The 20,043-nt window shown below is 59.1% G+C and overlaps 2 protein-coding genes across 16 annotated transcripts in view; both read left to right on the top strand.

The window, feature by feature from the left end:
* The window catches only part of AP2B1 (adaptor related protein complex 2 subunit beta 1), an 81,810-nt gene extending 74,507 nt beyond the window's left edge, over positions 1-7,303 (top strand). For all 3 annotated transcript variants that reach the window (XM_032995583.2, XM_032995582.2, XM_042791745.1), the window contains 2 exons: positions 3,726-3,880; positions 4,971-7,303. In XM_032995583.2, the coding sequence (XP_032851474.1) occupies positions 3,726-3,880; positions 4,971-5,045 (230 nt within the window). In that variant the 3' untranslated portion in view covers positions 5,046-7,303. The remainder of the gene's footprint in view (positions 1-3,725; positions 3,881-4,970) is intronic.
* A 2,339-nt stretch (positions 7,304-9,642) lies between these two features.
* Positions 9,643-19,687, top strand: RASL10B (RAS like family 10 member B). 13 transcript variants are annotated; one of them, XR_006165255.1, is made up of 7 exons: positions 9,648-9,862; positions 13,079-13,411; positions 16,103-16,147; positions 16,547-16,813; positions 18,133-18,352; positions 18,768-18,818; positions 19,137-19,179. XR_006165255.1 is itself a non-coding variant. In XM_042791784.1 (6 exons), exons 2-6 carry the CDS (start codon positions 13,196-13,198, stop codon positions 19,392-19,394), a joined length of 837 nt encoding a protein of 278 aa, XP_042647718.1. In that variant the 5' UTR covers positions 9,643-9,862; positions 13,079-13,195; the 3' UTR covers positions 19,395-19,687. The 13 variants fall into 13 exon arrangements, 11 of the variants coding, with proteins under 11 accessions (XP_042647718.1, XP_042647719.1, XP_042647713.1 ...); XM_042791784.1 differs by lacking the exon at positions 18,133-18,352 and having other exon boundaries at positions 9,643-9,862; positions 19,137-19,687; XR_006165254.1 differs by having other exon boundaries at positions 9,651-9,862; positions 18,133-18,818; positions 19,137-19,205.
* Positions 19,688-20,043: the final 356 nt, after the last annotated feature.

The following is a 20,043-nucleotide window of genomic DNA, read 5'->3' as shown; positions in this document are numbered from 1 at the left end:
TCGTTTAATCAACTACAGAACTTGTGCATGTTACATGTCTTGGAAATAAATATACTGTCATAATATTGACCAAAGTGCCTCCCCACTAGATCAGAGTCTGCAGATGTCTGGTGTTTGAATGCGCTTCTTGGCTGGATGCTCAGAACCATTCAGGTGTTACTAGAAATGGCATGGGGATGTTTTCAGCTACCACAGCACAAAGTATAGTCATTACATTTTACTTTCTGATATCCAATGCTTGATGAAAAATGCCGTGAAGGTCCAAGTTTAAAAAAGGTTTTTTGTCAATGTTGATTGAGTTGTGTGTGTCTCTGAAAACTCCAGGTGTTGCCAACTGGTCATCTTGGCTGTTTGAGTTTGGAAGTGAAATTGTAAGCTGTGTGGGCAGATGATGTAAGTGTGTCCTTTGCTTTACCCAGGAGGAGAGTGCTGTTGAAAAGAATTGGATTACTTCAGTGCAAGGGAGGAGACCTTGTGCAGCTGTTCTTCCTGTGTGCCAGTGTTTCCATGTGTGCTACTTAGTTGTTGGACTGAGGTAGGGTAAAGAATTCTGTTTAAAAAGCAAAAGAAAATGGACAAACTAAAAAAAAAACCTCCACAAACAAACAAAAAAGCCCAACCCTGAAAAATGAACTGATGTCAGGCTTCCCTGGCCTTGGTGATGGGGGAAACTTTCTGTATCCTTACACTGTGCTTCAAGGAGGTTTTGAGAATAAGCGCTGAGCCAAAAGAAAAAAAGCCCTGCGGAATGCTGCTTGGGAAGGTTGGATGTAGACGGTGCCGTCTTGCCGAAGGGCTCATGTGGCTCTGGTTTGCAGAGTCACCAGGCCCCACGTGCGTGGGGAGCACGGCTCAGCCCCTCCTGCCTGTGCTGGCTCTAACCAGGGCTTCGGTGGCTGCTGCGCGCTCGCTCGGCAGCCAGCAGCCCTGCCCAGAGCTGGGCTCAGCGCTCCGCTCCCAGCAAATAGCTGCCTTTTTAAATTTTTCTTTTATAGGGCTGCGCTGTCACACGGCATTAGTGGTCCTGCCTTCAGCCAGGCACAGCCTGGCACTGTTGCTTAGCAACTCTGCCCGATCTCCAAAATCCCAAATGCTGACACTCGGGAGCACAGGAGGGATGGGAGCTGCTACCTGGGGGAAAGGGGGGTTGGCTCTCGCTGGGCTCCAAATCTGTGCTGAGAGAGAGGGGCAGGAGGAGTCAGGCCAGCCAAGCATCAGCACTCCAGCCTGCTCACGATTGCTCTGGGTGTCTGGCTGAGACAGGGTATATTTTGGTAGGGTTTCTTCCACTCCTCAGAGAGTAACTGAGGTCAGACAGGGAAGGTGGAAAACAGGCTTTCTTAGGAGTTGCCCTGCCTCAGTTTCCCTCCCTGTACCCCCCTACAAGCATGGCCCTACTTGGAAATCTGCACACACACACCCCACACACACACACACCCCCCCCAGCAGAGGCAGCGGCTGTTTAAATTGCAAGAGGTGCCATCACACGGTTGAAGGCTTTGGCGTAAAAGCAGCTGCTCTGCGGCCCCGTTTCATCCGCTGTGCCCCCAAAGCGCAGCTCCCCGGGCATCAGGAGCGCTCCCCCCCTGCCGCCACACTGCGTGATGGGATAGCAGCCCCACAGCTGCTAAAATTACAGCTTCCCCCTTGCAGCCTTGCTTCTGACCCTGCACTCAGGCTCCCTGTGCTCTGACAGAATCCCCCCGTGGAGGGGGAGACTGCTGCTGGCGGGTATAAAGATTGCTGGAGAAAGTCTTGAACCCTTGCCAGCAGTTCCACGTCCGTGTCCAGAGGGGCTTCAGACCGATGAGGTTTAACCGCAGCCTCTTCAAATTGAGCAAACAAAATCCCATTTAATACCAATGTCCCTTGCAAACAACGATGCACTCTCTTGAGCCGGTGTTCACGTTGAAGGCCGTGCCTTTGCAAAGCCCTGGAAGCTGCTCTCGCTGGCGGCAGGGGCATGAGGAGATGGGACTTTGGGCTTCATTCTTAGCCAGCGACGTCCCTCCAGCACGGGTCTCTCCCAGCCACGCTGCCTGCGAGCTGGGGACTGCTCTGCGTTGCCTGTTTCACTCTTCTGGATGAGTTTGTTGTATAAAGGAGGAGTAGAGGTGGGAGGAGGAGACAGAGGGAACGAGGACTTTTAAGCAAAGGATCTCATTAGTTACTTATATCTGCCAGTTTCCATAGTAACTGGGGAAGAGAGGAAACCTAAATCGGAGTGTGTCTGAGTAGCTGGGTGCTGAGCCCTCCTCGACCTGCACGCAGCCCCTCTGAAGCCTGGGGAGCAAAAGGGTTGAGCCCAGCCGTGGGCCAAGGGTCCAGCTGCCGGTGGAGCTGCTCCCCAGCTCGGGTTGTCAACACTGCTCTGGGGAGAGGCAGCAGGTCCAAGTCTCTGCATCAGTCTGGGGATTTGCGGGCCCTTCCTTTCATGCTTCTACCATTCCCTGGTGCATGAACAGACTCTGCTGTCCCCTCCCTAATCCCTCTGTGCACCCGCACAGACTTGTGTCTGTTCTCAAATCCACCATGGGTGCTGGCAGCTCCTGGTGTTTGTAGGTGCAGGGATGGATTAGAGCTGCACGGCTGCTCTGTGCTGCTTCTCTGCTGCTGTCCTGCCCCTTGAAATGGATCCCACATTTCCTTGATTTCTTGACTTTCAATGCAAATTGGTTTAAGATGACTTCTCTCTCTTGCTTTCTGTTGAAAGTGTTCAACCTGCTTATAATGGCCCAGCACAGACAGGGTGTTCTCTCCTGCCCCAGCAGAGAGCTTGAATGAGTTAAATTTCTCCTGTTGCATACCAGGAATGGGAGTTTGCCGGTCATGCTTATCAGATGTGGAATCCTCCTCCCTCCGCCTTCCACCCAAAGTGGGAATGGGCAGCCAAAGACTGAGGTTTGCTCTGCTCTGTGCTGAGAAACCCCTTGGCATCCAGAGGCCGCTGGTTTGGGTCTTTGTGTTCTGCATATTTGGCTCTGTTCTTGTCTTTGAAAGATCCTTTAGAAATAATGTGTGCCGTGGTTACGTCCATACAGGTCTCCAGGTGAAATCACACATCTTCTGTGAGCACTGAGGTCATACAGTGTGTTAAAACTGTATCACAGCCCTATGATGTCTAGAGACAGATGTCTGCGGGTTTTTACCTTTTCAAGTGATTGCTTTAAAAAAAAGGAAAGGATTTTTACTGCATTGTAGGACACTGGTTTGGACAGGGGTGTCTGTGCGTGAGAGGGAGGGAAGCAGGAGGGAGCTGTCACGGTTGGGACAGGACTTCAGAACCAGGTACCCAAGTGAGCCTCGGGCAGGGATCTTGTTCCTCTCCACCTTCATCTTCTGACTTTTGGCTGCCTCCAGGTTAGCCTGCCTGGGGCTTGTTGGGGGTTAGAGATAGAGTTGAGTCTTCTTACCCTCTGAGCAGCAGACTCTCGCTTTGCTAAAGGCAGCAAGTCCCGAGTGACCCAGAGCAGTAAGTGAAAGCCCTGCAAGATGGACAAATCCTTCACAAGGGATCACAGCCTGAAAAGGATGAGGTGGGTCCATGGAAGCAAATGGGAATTTCTCCTTGTGTCATGTCTGCTCCTGTCACCAGGGGAAACTCTGGAACAGAAGTCGGCATTTCCTCTTGCGCTTGCGTCCTGGAAATGCTCCTCTGGGCTCTCCTGTCTCCGCAGATGATGAGTCTGAATTAACAGATGTGTATTTCTTCCTTCTCTCTGAAGACACTGTCTCCAGCAAACTGCAGAACAACAACGTCTACACCATTGCCAAGAGGAACGTGGAAGGCCAGGACATGCTCTACCAGTCTCTGAAACTCACCAACGGCATCTGGATCTTGGCCGAGCTTCGCATTCAGCCGGGGAACCCGAACTACACGGTGAGGTGTCAGACTGCTGAGGGCATGTGGCGGCGGCTGGGACCCTTCTAACTTGCCTCACACACAAAGCAATTTCTCCCTGCTTTGCCTAATGTGCTTGTTTTCAGGGAGATCCTGTTAATTTTCCCTGGGGGGTTAGGAATACCCACTGAACTGGAAAAAAGTGAGAAGCAACAGACTTGCGCTGCTCTGTTACCACTGAGCTGGGATAATGTCCACTCAGCAATGAGCAGTGACTTGCCAAGGTTATCCAGAGATAAAGCCAGGAAACATTAGCGAGGAAACATTGCCAGGATGCCCTTCCCCCTCTCATAAACAGGGAGAAATTTATGCCCTGCCGTGTTCCTGCAGCAGAGCCCGGCTGTCTGGATGTCAGAGGCTCTTTGGCCTTGTGCTGTTGTCAGCCGACGGCTGCTGGGAAGGTGTGCTCTGTCCTGCATCATGCACTCCTGTAGCTCTTCTCTTTGACTTTGCTCCCCTTCTGAGGACCTGGATGCCTGAGCATCCTGGTGTTAGAGCATTTATCTCCTGTTGGAAGCTCTCGCGGGAGTTTCAAGAAAAATCCGTGGTCTGGGGTCCCCCAGGGTAAAAGCGAGTGTTGGAAGGTGATTTGAAGTGTTTGCCCAAGGATTCATGACACAAGCCTGGTCTCAGCCTGATCCTTGCTTTAGAGAGGAGTGACAGCCAAGTTTGTGTTTGTCAGGACTGAGCAGCAAACTGTTAGAATCCCCCAGGTTTCGTGCTCTAATTTACAGCGTGAGGGTAAACAAGTCCCTTGTCTCAGAGTCTGGGGCAATGTCCCTTTCCTTCATGCCTGCAGAGGCACCTACATTTGTTAAGGAATTAGGGATCCCCACAGTGAGAGTTTGCTTTCATGTACCTCCTCCTGCTCGTAGCAAGCTCTGAAAAGGCAGGTTGGTGACTAAGAAAGCAACATCCAGGAGAAATATTCTGAGGGACTGTCATCAGCCACGTCTATGATCTGTCCCACCCGTGCTGCAGGTCAGACATTTCCAGTGGCCTCGTGGAGACAGTAGAAAGCTCTTGCCTTCCTTTGCACCACTGCTAACCTCTCCTCTCCTCTCCACAGCTCTCCCTGAAGTGCCGAGCTCCTGAAGTGTCCCAGTACATCTACCAGGCCTACGATGCCATCTTGAAAAACTAACAGGAGATCAGCCTGTGCCTCACCCTGCAGAAGGAGGGGGAAGAAAGGGGTCCCCGGATCCTCCTTCACCACCCGTGCAGGGAAAAGCACTCTTTAACTGGAAGCAGCTGTACTCATGTGTAGGATTTCAGTCAAAGGCACTGATTAAACAAGGTAGCAATTAGTATCCACGTGCTAATGATGATAGGGAACAAACCCCTTTGATATTTTTAGCGTCCATGGAGTTTGTAACCACTGCTTCAACTACTCCCACACCCCCCTCACCCCTCACTCGTCCGTTCTCGTGGGCTTCTCCATTTTGTGCCAATGTTCAGTGTTTTCTAAATGGCTTTAGGCGTAGTTACGATTTTGTAAAATACCGCTCATTGAAGGAAAAAAAAAAAAAAAAAAAACAACAAGCAAAAACCACCTGTCAGCTCATTAAAACAAGGCAAAAGTGTCGAAAACATAACACTGCACTTTATTTTATATTTTTATACTTTTTTTTTGGAGTTTTTCTATTGTAATTGGCTTAAAGGGAAGGTGATTCCAAGGAAGTCTTGGGAGCCCTGCAGGGATGTCAGGCTCTGGCAGGGTGAGCATGGCCTCGGGGAACTAGGAACAGAGCCATCAGTTCAGTCCGTGGAGGCGGATGGAGCCCTAAAGAGAAGGGGTTTTTTATTACACTTGTGCTGGCAGACTCAGCTCTGCTTTTGATGGTGTGTTTTCACTCCAACCATCTCCCTGGCTCATTAGCTGCTGATTTGAGAAGTGAGGCTGCTTTTGTGTGGGGAGGAGCTGCAGCCCTAGATTGAGAACGGGACAGCGGTGGATGAAATGAAGGAAATGAGCCTGCTCTTAGAGCAAAAGGCTCTTCCCAGAGTTCCAGGGATGGCCTCTGCATCCTCCCCCATCTGCAGCCCCCCTTCTTCTTGTTCTTTCCGTGCCTGTTACGGCCAAACTGCCTTCTCGGCCACCCCCTGAGCTGTGCCGCCTTCGCCCGGCACTGCGCTCACCCCCGGCACTCCCCAAGGGCCGTGCTGATAGATCTGAGCGTGGCCACGCTGCTTCCCCTACGGAGAGGGGCTGCTGCTGGCAGTGTCCTGGGGGCGCTTCAGGGAGTGGAGCGGCTCTCCCTGGTCCCCTGCTGTCCCCCAAAACCCAGGCTGTGGGGTACTGGGAGATGGTTTGGGCTTGGTGGCGTTTGCACCGGGCCTGCCGGGGGGCTTCGGGCGCTGGGCTGGGAGTCGAGTGGATCACGGAAGCCTTTCCTCCCTTTGCAGCTTGGGTCTTTGCGCCCAGAGGCAGGTGGTAACAAGGCCCAGTCGGGTTCCTGCTCTCACCCTCTGCCCTCAGCAGCCCCACACCCTGGCCCCTCTTTCCCGACCTGTCCTTGGGGCCAGGACTGCTTCCCTTTCCAGTCCGTGGCCGTGAACTCACCACATTGCAACCACTAAGTGCTGCAGCAACAGCAGTGAAAGCAAAGCCTCTTGCATGTCCTTGCTCCATCCATAGCTTGTCCTGCTTCAACCAAGCCACTAACCAGAGCAGCTTCCCCCTCCCCAGCATGCTTCGACGCCATCTCCTCCCCAGCAAGCAAAGCTCTTACGCATAGCAAACCCCATCTTGTCTTTTTAGATGCCATGTTCAAAGTCAATAAATGTTTTATGGTGGGAGATGGCTCGCTAGGGCTTTGGCACTGTCTGCAACCAGGAAGCCAGCGCTAGGGAAAGGTCACAATGCCCTGGAAGAGACTCCAGCAGGGCCTGGGAGCTGCAGGATGTTGAGGGAGGTGGTGTCCCTGTTGTGTAGGAACCCCTGTGTCTGACTAGGGGAAAAAGTGGGGCAGAGCTGAAGCAATCCAGCCCTGGAGCCCTGCCCATGCGTGCTGGGAGGTAATTTGCTCCAAGCCCTGCGGGTGCACTGCAAAAATCATTAATAGAGCAATTAAGCAAGCACCAGTGGCACTGAGTGCGATGCTGTGTTGGGGCAGGGAGGAGATGATAGAGGGTCAGGAACAAGCACTTCAGCCTGCTGCACTGAACAGCCGGTGTAGCTTTGAGGCAGGGAGGGGTTGCTGAGCACCCCCTTCCCTTGCCACGTTTCTTCCCAGCCTCTCGGGCACGTGGGTGTCTCTGTGCTGCGGGGCAGAGCCTGGGCTCGGTCGGTGGCGTTTCGCCCTCCTCTCCCACCGCGCCGCTCGGTCGAGTGTTCGCCGCGTAGTTGTGTTGCTCTTCAGGCTTTACCTGCCGTCCGTGTCAATAAACTCATTTCCACGATGCTGTGGCTGCGTGTGGCTCTGTGGGGCAGGGGAGAGGATCCAATTGCCCTGCTTCGGGCCCTGCCCGTGGGAGCAGGCGGGGCTGAAGGCTGGATTTGGTGAGAAGGAGGCTGTTTGCTCACCGGGAGCCTTTCGTCCTCTTTTTACCAGCCAATTCTCTTCTACAGCTGAGACCCCACAGACGCAAAACAGAGGCTTGTAGGGTGAGGAGGTAGCAAACATCCTCAGCCCTTTGCCTCCAGCTGCTGCTCTCATCTCGTCTCGAAGGGCAGCAGGAGCAGGGCCCTGGCGTGCAGAGGGCACGGGCACCACGGCGCCGACAGCCTCTGAGGAGGAGCGCGAGATGGATGTACACATTTAGCCCTTTCTGGGCCCCAGGTGGGCTGTGTGTGATGTGACCTGCTTTCCCTGGGGTGAAATGATAAAATCATGTGAGGCCGCGATGCGTTTGCATTGCTCCGGGCTGGTGCTGGCATTTTCTAGAGGGCTTTGCCACCGCTGGTCCTGTTTTGGGCTGCAAAACCTCTGTATGGGGCTGGAGCCAAGCTCAGGCAGCCCCAAACTCAGCACTGGACGTGGCCAGAAATGCAACAACACATGAAGCACTTTTTGAGGTGCTTTTCTCAAGCAGAGCATCTCTCCCTCGCCCCTGCCCAGCCTTGCCTTAGCAGCACTTGGAGATAAGGTAACTTCTACCCTCCGAGGACCTGGGCTGGCATCAGCCCCCGATGCTCTGCCCTGGGATGTTTTTGTGTTAGAAGCTGGCCTATGTGTGTAGTAGCAAGAGTGGCAGGCAAAACGGGTGTTGCTGTCACGTCCCTCCATGCACCCCTGGTGTGCCTGGGGTGGGCTGCACGCCCAGTCCTTGGGGAGGGGGTGGGATGGAATGGGACCAGACCGTCGTTCCCCACTGTGCCTCTGCTCCTGCTGCGGTGCTGGGCGTGAGCCTGGGGCAGCGTTTGGACCAACAGGAACAAAAGCTGCTGTAAGATGCTCAGGGCTCTGCCACGGCGACCGCTGTCCCCTTCATGTCCTGTGGCAAAGGGAAAGGTTTCTCCATCCCTCCCCATTCTGCCGGGGGCTCCTCAGGGAGAAATTGGTGTTTCCTGCTGCTCTGGATTTGCAGGCACACTCACGCCCCGCAAATGGGGACACACCAACCCCGGGCCATGCTGTACCTTGCAAAGTGGGTTTGCTTCATTAACATCATTAGCCACCGGTGCTGGGAGCTCAGGGGACACAGGTGACGCTCCCTGGGCTGGGAGCTGCTGTGGGATGGACGGCTCCCGCCACCTTCCCCATTCCTGAGGCCCGTGCTGTGGGGCAGGGACCTCCCGGGCTGCCCCTTGCTGCTCCAGCTGGAGCTCGGGTCAGCCCTGCTGTGCTGGGCGAGCCCCCCCCAAAACCCCTGCTGCTCCTGCCGGCCTTGCACGCATCCTGCTCCATGCCAGAGCGTGTGCTGAGGGCCAGCATCGGGTCACAGCAGGTCCCTGAGCCCACCATGCAGCTCAGGGAGAGGCAGGGACTCGCCCAAGGATTTTGGAAGCTCTGGCAGAGGTGGGGGCTGACCACGGCCCCTTGAGCCATCAGCTCTGCCTGTCCCCTCCTGCCGCCTGCGTGCCAGGATCCGGGAGCTCTTTGACAGATGATTTTAGGTTTGCGTTGGTTTTCTGTCGCTGAGGCTGGGATAAGCCTCCCAGCCAGCGGGGACGCACCAGGATCCAGCCCCGCTCCCCTCCCCCCCGCCTCGTATATTAAATTTCACAAATAAAACTGCAAGTGAAGAGCATCTCAGAGGGAACTGCTAAAAATAGCCCCGAGGCTGGAGCCTGAATTGTGCAGGCGAGTTCATATGCAGCGGCGATCCCTGCCCTCTCCCTGAAATATTCCCGGGCTCGGGGCTGGTTTATGGCGATGCAGGGAAGAGGAGCTGGGCAGCTGTGGAAGCAGAGCAGCTTCTAGGGCTGGTAATAACCCCCAGGGACACCTAAATATTTCCCTAGCTGCGAGCATCAGGCAGCTCTGCAGGGAAATAAGCGCCAAATCTCTGAAAGCCTGGGTGATAATGTGCGAAACAAAAACGGGGCTTTGACTCCCCTTGCCTGGTGCTGACCTCAGCCCCGGCCTTGGTGCAGAGAAGCACACAGGCTGTCCCGTGTTTTGCCAGCTGCCCTTGTCCCCCCAAGCCTTGGGGCTGTGTCTGCCGTGCCCTTTTCCCTCAGGAAGGATACAGCATTGTGTTTCCACTTGTGCCCTCTCCTCACCCTGGAGTGGAGCCCTGGACATGATGTATTTCCCGGCCAAAGGTGCTGACGAGGCTGGGGGGAGCCTGGCCGCGCCGTGGCCGGTGTTCGGGCTCAGCCAAGCCTGCGTGATCGCAGCCAGACCCACAGAGCCACCCCGGTGCTCGCTGGTGTCACGGTGAGCAGGAGCAGCGGTTGAGGGTCTGCTTCGAGGAGAAGAGAGGTGCGGGGAGTCCACCGGCAGCGTGTCGTGGGGGCCTGGACCACGCTCCCCAGAGGCGCGACCGGCATCTTCCTCGCTATCCAGCGCCCAGGTAAACGCTCGGTGCGGGGTGTCTCAAAAAGGCAGACACCTCAACAGAAATGTCCCTCCCTTGGTGGGACCCGGCACCACCCCAGACCGAGAGCACCCCCCGGTGACAGCGGGCACAGAGACCGGGGGCTGGCAGAGCAAGGAGGTGAAGTGATGTGCCCAAGAGCATACCGAGCAGCGGTGTCAGAGGAAGGAACGGCTCCCTGGGAGGGGTCCGACCCTCCTCCCCCAAAGGAGTCCGGCCTTGGAGGGCTCCCGCGGGGTGGGCATGAGGGCACAGGTGCTGCTGGGTGCCGGGGAGCGAAGGGGCGAGGGTGTTGCACCCATCACGCTGCAGGGGGGACATGGGAGGGCCTTTTACCATCAGCACCTCCCCAGAGCCCCGGGAGCAGCCGGTGTCCCTCCCGGCTTCCTGCGACTCGGTCTGGGCTATTCCCTGCCTCCTTTCCCCGGCGCTGGCTCCCTCCCTGCCTGGGCAGAGCCTCCATCCCTCCCCGGGCATCCCCTGCATCCCTGCCTGGGCAGAGCCTCCATCCCTCCCCGGGCATCCCCTGCATCCCTGCCTGGGCAGAGCCTCCATCCCTCCCCGGGCATCCCCTGCATCCCTGCCTGGGCAGAGCCTCCATCCCTCCCCGGGCGCTGCCTGCATCACTCCCGGGCATCGCTCTGCCTGCGTCCCCGCCCGAGCAGCGCCTGCCTCCCTCCCCAGGCACTGCCTGCCTCCCCGCCCGGGCATTCCCCGCAGCCCTCCCCGGGCGCTGCCTCCCCGGCCGCCTCCTGCCCCCCCCCCCGGCCCCCAGCCCCGGCCGGGCTTTGCGACCCAGCGGCGGCCGCGCCCCCCGCCCGGCGCCCCTCACCGCCGCCTCCGGCCCCTCGGTAGCGCCGGGCGGGGGCCGGGCCGGGCCGGGCCGGGGCTCTGCAGCGGGGCCGCCCGCCCCGCACCGGGCTCGCCGCATGGCTCCGCCGCCCGCCGGGGCGCCGCCGGCCCGGGCCGCCGCTGCAAGGTAAAGGGGGGGGGGGCCCGCCGGGAAGGGGGGTCGGGGGGCAAAGTTGCCGCTGGGCAGGGCCGAGGTGGTGGGGGAACCGATGGCGGGGGGGGGGGAGGATCCCCAGCGAAAGTTGAGCGCAGGTACTCCCCGCTTTCCTCCCACCCTGCCTGCCGGGGGGGGTGCGTGTGTGTGTCCCCCGGCACCCCCAGACCTCCCCCCAGCCCCAGCACCTCCCCCCCCCCCACCCCCGCGGGCCGGTGCCGGGGATGCTGCGCCGCCCGCCGCGGAGGGAACATCCCCCCGGGGAGGGTCGCGGTAGGATGCGGGGTGCCGCGGGGGTCAGGGCTTGCTCCTCTGGCTGCCCCCGTTGTCGCGGGGGAGCAGGTACGGGGGGGTGGCGGGGTGCCCCAAGGTCGCGCCGGGGGTCGGGGCATCCTTCCCGGGAGCACCCTGAGAGCCTCCGCCCGGCCCCGCAGCCCACCGAGCTCGGCCTTGTGCTGAGAGCCTGGGGCCCCCCCGGCTGCTCCCCGCTCTGACACCTCACCACGGGGCCCCCCCGGCTGCACCCCCCCTCTGCGCCTCAGTTTCCCACGGTGGTGTGCTGGTGCGAGACGCTTATGGGGCTGGGAGCCATCGGGGCTGCCTCTGATGCTTCGGGGTTCGAGCCCGCTTTTTGGGGCCCGTGAGCCAGCCCTCCCCGTGCGTGGCCATGGAGGGGGACGGGGGGTTTTGGGGGTGGCACGACAGGGCTCAGCCCGCTCTGCAGTTTGGGGCGGCCGTGCAGGTGCTGGGTCACCAGCAGAGGTGTCGGGGTCGCTTCTGCGAGGAGGAAAGGTTTGTGGGGGACGGGGTTTGTCCCTGCAGCAGAGTGGCCCCCCGGGACTTGCAATGACAGTGCTTTCTGCTGGGGGAGAAAGGCCCCAGAAGGGCCGGGCGTGGGGGTTCCTGCACCCCCCGTTTCCCTGCGCGTGGCACAGACACGCTCCTGCTGCCGGGGCTGGGGCGAGCATATCCCAGAGGGCAGGCAGCACCCCGGGGTTCGGTGCCAGCAGCACGGCGTGTCACGGGCCCCAGCCCTGGGCACAGACCCACCCTGCTGCCCTGGGGCTGGATCAGGCCCTGCCGGCCCTCAGCCCCGCTGTCAGGAGGGTGAGGATGGTGTGAGCCAGGGCCTGTCTTGGGGGTCCGCGGGGACCCCGGCCTCCCCTGCACCCCGCAGCAGGAACCTCCACGGCTGGGCTCTCCCCAGGGCAAATAACCTCCAGCAAACAGGCCGGACAGGGTGGTTTGAACCTGCCGCTTTCTGCCAGCACAGGGACCACTGCCCTGTGCTTTGGGAATGGTTTTCAGGGGAAAATGGACCAGCTCATCACAAATTGGTACAAGCATCTGCACTTCGGGATAAAGTACAAGCCGCTCCGTAGCGATGGCAGCGAGCAGAAGTGGGACACAGCCCCTCACCCTTGCTGTTTCCATCACAGCTTCTGGTCTGGAACCAGGTGCCAGTGGGCGTTTAGGCCCCTTGGACTGGTCTCCTGCATCCTCGTGTATGGGCTACCACCCTGTGTCCTCCCGCACGCGTGGCCCTGCCCCGGGGCCCCTCCGGCCTCAGCACATGTGCCAGCGGCTCGTGGGCTCACCCCGTCAGCTGGCTCGGAAATTAGCCTCCATCAAGTTAATTGCCAAACCGCTCAAAGCCTGAAATTAAACATTAAAGCTGTCGCTTGCAGGCAGAGAGCAATCGCCCCCCCCCGCCCCGGCAAAAGGCAATTCTGGCTGTCCAAACGGAGGGAAGATGGATTCCCCAGCTTGGGGCAGCGCTGGGATGGAGCAGCCAGTGACAGACCCTGTGGGTGCTGTGGGACAAGTCCCCAACACAGCCTGGGACCCCGCTGCTGCCGGGGCTGGGCTGCAGACATTCCCTTTCCCGGAGTTTTTCCTTGCTCTGGTACCGAAAGGGCTGTGAGAACCTTCCTGGGATGAAGTTCACTCAAATCCTGTCTCTCCTTGGATCTGCAGAGCGGGAGCCTCCAAGGGGGACCCTGAGGTGTCGCGGTGCCAAGGCCCCCGCTGGGGATGTGGCCCAGCCCTGAGGGATGCTCCTGTTCCCTGAGGACAGATATAACCCTTTTCCATGGGCTTCCGCTTGGAAAAATATCGCCTGAAGCGATAGTGGGGTCTGCCAGGGTTGTCTCTCCGATCTGACCAGCTTCTCCTTGGCCTTGCAGTGACGGGCTGTCCCGGAGGGGAAATGCATCCTGAATGGGGCTGAAGCCCCCTGCGCGGGAATATGCAGCCTCGGCACCGCGGGGGCAGCACCAGGGCAGCGGCCGGCGCGCAGCGGCATGGTGGCAACGTTCAAGATCGCTGTGCTGGGAGCCCAGGGCGTGGGCAAGAGCGCCATAGTCCGGCAGTTCCTCTACAACGAGTTCAGCGAGGTCTGCGTGCCCACCACGGCCCGCCGCGTCTACCTGCCCGCCGTCGTCATGAACGGCCACGTCCACGACCTGCAGATCATGGACTTTCCCCCCATCACCGCCTTCCCCGTCAACACCCTGCAGGTAGGGGCACACCTGGGATCTCCACGTCGGGGGGGGGGGGGTCTCTGGTCACCTCGCTGGGCTTTCGCCGTATCACCCTGCGGGGTCCCGGTTCCTTCTCTTCAGGGGCTGCTTCTCCCGCCACCTTGGGGTTTGCTTGCTAAAAGCTGGTGCGAGGGGGTTGCATCCTCACGGCTGCTGGCTGAGCAGGCCCGGGACAAAGTGTATTTTAAAGCTTTTTCACCTAAAATGATGGCAAACGCGGGAGGGACACCGTCCCACTCTGAAGCCCGGGTCTCTGGTGATGCCCACAGCCCCGTCCATCCCGGGGCACTGGGATCCAGTTCCACGGCTGTCAGAGCCAGTGCCAGCAAAAGGCTGGGGGAGCGTGGGCAGAGCATTTGGGTGAAAACCAGGGGTTCCTGGAGAGCCAGACCCCCGATGCACCCACGGCCCCAGCCAGGCAGAGTGGGGCTGCTTGTCCCCTTGTGGAGTGACCATCACCCCCCCCCCCCAGCATTGCCTGGGCTTGTCCCCAGAGTGCCGAGTCCACCAGCTCCTCCTCAACCCCCCCCGAGCTCTCAGGTGCTTCCAAAACAGCCCCAAAAGGCAGCATGGGGTTGGAAGGCATTGCCACCAGTGCCAACTGCATTTGTGGGGTTTAATGGGGAAAAAGGGGATTTTAAGCTTATGCTGTAGCCCTGTCCCGGGGGCACAAGTTGGGCCATCACTGCGAGAAAAGGAGCCAAAGGTGCCCAACCGTGGCCATAGCCACACCGGAGGGCAATGCCACCGGTGGGAGCACCTCCACAGGAGCTGGACTTTCTTGTATTTTTAATCAACACAATTATATTGCTCCTGTGCCCAACGGGGATGGGGCTATAGGGGCCTTGTAGTGCTCCAAGTCTCCCCTGTGCCATTAGGCAGGAGGCGAAGTGAGCACTCCGCGGGTGAGGAGGAGGTTTAAAAATTAATCGGCGTGTGGAGGGAATGAAAGGTCAGCGTGAGAGACAGCCCGAAATAGCAAAGGGTAATTTATTGACACGGCAGCCGATGCTAACATACTTAATTAACTCCCTGCCTTGCTGTGCTCAAGAGGAGGCGGCTGGTGGGAACAGATGGAGGTTTCCGGGGAAGAGAGGGTGGTCGGAGGGATGGCTCCGAGGGGAAAGGAGACGACCACGGTGGGGGGATATGGCTCTGCTGGGAAGCACCGCTGGGCTCTGCTCTGTGCTCAGGAGCAGCATCCCTGCGGCGATGCTCCGGGAGAGGAGTGAGAGCCAGTGGCTCCCCGACAGCCTGATCCCGCACGGGGCCAGGCGGGACGCGCACTGCAACCCTGCTCCAGCCCCAAGCATCCCGGGAGCCCTGCCCTGCGTGGGGAAAACCATCCCGACCTCGCAGCGCCGGGGCAAGCTGCACCCCAGCGTGGTGAAATAGCTGCAATTTATTAAGCTCCCAGGTGTATCAGGACTCAGAGGAACCTGAGACACTGCTGCTTCATCCACCTGCATCACTCTGAGACCGATTTGCTCCACATCATCTCCCCTCAGTGGGCAGGAGCGGGGCTGTGTCACGCCGCTCGCTCCCAGCTCCTTGCTGTGCTGTGGTTTGCAATGGAGACCAGCCCGCACCCCAAAACTTTCCTTTTCCCAATTTCCTTTGGTCTGAGGTCTTCTCATTTTGCCTTATTCTGATGATAAACTCAGAAAGGGATGATTCATGATACTGAAGAGGTTTGCCTGGGGAGAAGTGATGCCTTTCCTCCTTGGTGCATCCTTCTCCTCTCCAGTGGTGCTCAGGAGGGTCTGTGGTGCTGCCTGCATGTGCTGCCATTCCCAGTACCACTGCTGGGCTGGGAAAGTGGCTGGAAGTGGGGCAGATTTTAACTCTTATAGCGTGGAAACAACAACAAAAAAAAAGCCTGTTATTCCTGGAAACTCAAAGCTTTCCTAACAACATGTATTTCTTACAGCTCCGAATTTTGGCTGTGGAAATGCCACCCCTGACTGCCTCTGCCTCAGCTCCCGATCTCACTCACCCCACTCCCGAGCAGCTACTGCTCCTCTCCTGTCCCCATGTCCCGCCCCCCCCCCAGCCCTGCTGCCACCTTTCCCCTCTGACCCACGGAGCTGCTGGTCCCTCACACCCAGCCCCATGGGGACAGGGATCCTCCTCACCTGCCCTGCCCCAAAACCAAGGTGCGCCACTAATTAACACACCTAATTAGCAGCTCTAGAGGATGAACCTTTTCCATCCAGGGCAGGGGGCTGCATTCAGCCTCTGGGCCGCTGTGTATTAGGCAAACAGTAATCCTTGCTCAAGAGAGGAATTGGGGCTGACAAATCCTGTTACCTCGCATCTGGATTAACGAGGGGGGATAAAGGATCTCCAGAGATGGGGGGTGAGGGGGTGGGGGGGTGGCTGCAGGGCTGTGGGGGGCAGACGCAGCCGTCGCAGGGAGGGGTCAGGGCAGAGCAGAGCAGAGGTGGGTGCCGGGTGCCGTGCCAGCCCCCTTGCTACCTGCTGGCACAGCAGCCTCCCTGACGTGCCCAGCCCCGAAGCAGTGCAGGGCATCCCCCGGGCACAGCGAGGGGCTGAGCCAGGATTGATCCCTCTCTGCACCTTGCAGGAGTGGGCGGACGTGTGTTGCAGGGGGCTCCGGAGCGTCCATGCCTACATCCTGGTCTATGACATCTGTTGCTTTGACAGCTTCGAGTACATCAAAACCATCCGTCAGCAGATCCTGGAAACGAGGTAGGGACCTCTTCGCTAGAGGGTGCATCCCCCCCCCAAGCTCCCAGCAGGGCGGTATGGCTTGCCCCAGTGCTCCCCTGCTCTTGGCTTTGGAGATGAGGTATTACAGACTGGGACAAAGCCCCTTTGCGGGGCTGGGAGCCCAAAAGCAAAAGTAAAACTGGACCCAAGCGCAGGAGAAGGAGCAGGGCCCCAGGCAGGTATCCCCTGGGGGCGAGGGCAGCCAGCCCTGGGAAAGCAACTGGGGCTGGCACGGTGAGTGGCTGGCCACGGAGAGGGACAAGGGCACAGGCCAAGAGGTCGCACGTCCCTCTTGGCAAGCCAAAGCCAAGAGCTGGCTTGGGACGGGCTGGGGTCAGTCGTCGCCTTCTGTCCTCCCTCACCACCCGCCCTCCCCAGGGTCATCGGCACTTCGGAGACACCCATCATCATCGTGGGCAACAAGCGGGACCTGCAGCGGGGCCGGGTGATCCCGCGCTGGAACGTCTCCAACCTGGTGAAGAAGACGTGGAAGTGCGGCTACATCGAGTGCTCGGCCAAGTACAACTGGCACATCCTGCTGCTCTTCAGCGAGCTCCTGAAGAGCGTGGGCTGCGCCCGCTGCAAGCACGTCCACACCACCATCCGCTTCCAGGGCGCCCTGCGCAGGAACCGGTGCACCATCATGTGAGCCCCCCCCCCTCCTCCTCCTCCAACCCCCCCCTCCCCTCGCCCCCGGCCCCCCGACGGACCGTCCTCGGGGACCGCGGCTCCCCGGCGAGCACCGGCGACGCCGCTCTCTGCGGGGGCGATGCCGCGGCGGGAGCTGCGCCGGAGGCACCTCGGGGTTTGCTTCCCCGCCAGCGCCCTGCGGTGACATTTGGGGGGGATGCTGCACCTTGGGCGGGTGCTGGGCAGGGTGATGCGGTGGCCACCGGTGGGTGGGAGTGGGTGGGTTGGCCAGGCTGCCCCGGAGGTAGTGAGGGGTGAGGGAGGACCTCGGCACTCGGGGCCAAAGCCATCTCCCCGGAGCTGGGGGGGGGTGTGTGTGTGTGTGTTTCTGCCGTGCCTGAAAATGCTGCGTGGCACCCGGGGGTGTGGAGGAGATGCCTCAGATGGTGCCCAGAGCTTGGCTGTTGGGTCCATCCTTGCTGGCTCCTGCCCCGGCATCGCAGGGGCCGTGCTTGCTGCAGCCTCCCAGCACCTGCCCTCTGGAAGGAACTTGCCTGGCACTTGTGTCCTGATGTGCCGGGGAGGGGGCGGCGGAGGGGGGAGGTGGCTCCATCCCTGGGGCACGGGTGGCGATGGGAGTCCTGTTTTCCTCCCTGCAGAGCTGGGGTTTGTCTCCTTGGAGGGCAGCCTCTGGCAAGAGGTCAGGTTACACGGGCTCTCCTTTGGCTCAGTTGGGCCAGATTTCCAGGCAGAATTTCTGGATGAAAGCAAGAAAAAAAAAAAAAAAAATCATAAATAAAGCCCCCATCCTGCCCCTTACATCCCCCCGGGGTGCTGGGTGCTGCTTCCCCAGGGCTTTGAGTCCTCTTTCTGCCCTGGTTCAGCCAAGGAAGGCTTCTCCTCCCCCACCAGCCTGTCGAACACCAAATAATCTCGAAACACTCCTTGCCAGGCAGGTCACCCCTCTGCTACCTCGCGTCCTGGGCTCAGCAGGCGACCGGCTTTGCACGGCTCCAACCCAAACCCCCGGCATCTCCCGGGCAGGCAGGCAGCCCCCCCACGCCATTGCACCCCACCAGCGGTGCCGTGGGGCAGGTCTGACCCACGGCAGCGCCTCCATCCCCGGGGGATGGCAGCCGTGCAGAAGCAGCCTCCGAAGCAATAGGGAGCTGGCGTTGCATTTCCAGTTGCCTTCCTTTATTTCCCTCTCTGCCTATCCCTAATAGGAATGTAGCCCCCCCCCTCCCACCCCATTATTATTATTTTTACTATTTTTCATTCTTTCAGCTTGCTTTTACACCAGACTCGCAGCTCACCTCTGTCTTCTCCTGCAGGGCGGGTGGCAAAGTGCAGCCCCTGTTAGGAAATGGTGTTGGGGCGATGTGCCAACAAGGGGTGGGCAGGAGGCCGAGGGGGTTGTGGTTCCTCCTTCTTGGCGGATCCCTGTGAGACACGGGGAAACACCATCCTCGCCCCCGCCGAGGCAGGATCTGAGGCTGGTCCATCCTCCAGCAAAACCATCTCAGCGATTTCTGGCGTAACGAGGGGATGCAGGTATCCAGCGCCGCTCTCGGCAGCAAAGCAGAAGGCCGCCAGCCCCATCTCCCCCCCCCCCGCCCCCCCGGCCAGGTTTCCATCTCGAAGCACCGCGGTGCTCTCGGTAACACTTTCTGTTAAGAGCGGGCCCAGCTGAGCGCCGGCACGGCGCATTCACCGCCCCATCCCTGCTGCCGGGGCCCGGTGCTGCAGCCCCGATGCTGTGGGGTTGGGGCTCACCCTGCTCCTCCCTTCCCGCCCCCAGCAGCCACTTTGGGAACCAAGCCCGGTTCCGCTTGGTCCAAAAAAAAAAAAAAAAAAAAAAAAAAAAAATGAAGTACACAAGAGGAAAGGCGATGGTGGGACACAGGGTCTGTCTCGGGTGGCTGCGGGGAAGGGCAGCGGCACTCATCAGCATCCCTCACCTTCACAGCAAACCCACCGGCACCCCCCGACCTCATCTCGTCAGGATTTATTAACACGTGTAAGTCCACGTTATCAGTCTCTGGCTAGCTTTATCCCTCCAAATTGTTTGAGACGGAAACTCCTTGGTAAATGCTAATAATAAAGCATTTATAAAGTGCTCTGATGTACACATATCAACGACTAAGCCAATACATTGTTTGTTATAACCCTGTAGCCTGCAGTTTATAGCACAATTAGTTACAGGTTTTTATAGCGTCTATTTAGTATTTTGGAAAAAAAAAAAAAAAAAAGGTTATAAATATAATTGTTATACTCTCTTGTACTTTATAGACAGAGAAAGTTATATTAGTAATAATAACTCTCACTGCTTTGACAGCATTTCCCAGCTCCTGAGAAAACGAGGGCAACAAAGAGCTACTTTCCCGCGAGCCCAGGAGGGGGTAGGTGGTGGTCCCCGCCGGGCGCAGGCGGGGGACCCGGGGCAGGGGGGTCCGGGCTCGCGGGGCCCGGAGCAGCCAGGAGCGCAGCGGCAGCTACGAGCGACCCGCGCCTTGCCCCTGCTCGCTCCCTTAGTACGAAGGGTCACTGCTCGCCCAATGCCACTCCGGTCCTGCTAAAAATATCCCGCTCCTGAGCCTGGGAGAGGCTGGGGATGTCCCCACCGCTGTCCCCAGGGCAGTGCCGGGCTTCTGCCCCCGTGCACGTGGTGCCGCAGGAGGCGATGCCCGGTCTCGCCCCAGCCCCGGCGAGGACGTTTCCCCCTCCTCCTGCCCCGGTGAGCGTCCCGGTTGCCTGCACTTGGCTTTCCTTCTCCCCCCTGGACTTCTTGTCGGAGACATCCCGAGGTGTCCACACCGCCTGTAACACCCTGCACCCCCCTTCTTTGAAATCGAATTAAAAATCAGGTCTGTCCCCCCTTGCTCTGTACCCGCCTCGCTGCTCTTTGCCCGTGGCGCCCGTTTGCTCACTGCCCCACCGCCGCTCTCACAGCCTTTCTGCCAGCGGCAACGGGCCCGGCTGGGGGAATTCCCTTCTCTCCTGCAAAAGGAGTAATTCTGCAAGCAAGTTTTGCAGCCACAGGGCCCTGCCGCTCGCCTTTGACGCTCCTCTGAATGGGTGTGGGTCTGGCTTTACCCTCTCATGGAAGATGGGGCTCTTCTGGCCCCGCCGTGGGGCTCTCAGAGGGACCTTCACTGTGCACACGGACAGCAGACTGGCAGCACGAACCCCCTCCACCAGCTGTGACCCCTCATCAGGATTATCCTCTCTCCCTCCCCGCCCAC

The sequence above is a fragment of the Tyto alba genome, unplaced genomic scaffold, assembly GCF_018691265.1.
Source record: "Tyto alba isolate M040663 unplaced genomic scaffold, T.alba_DEE_v4.0 Super-Scaffold_19, whole genome shotgun sequence".
Lineage (NCBI taxonomy): Eukaryota > Metazoa > Chordata > Aves > Strigiformes > Tytonidae > Tyto > Tyto alba.
This window is presented reverse-complemented; position numbering and strand designations above follow the sequence as displayed.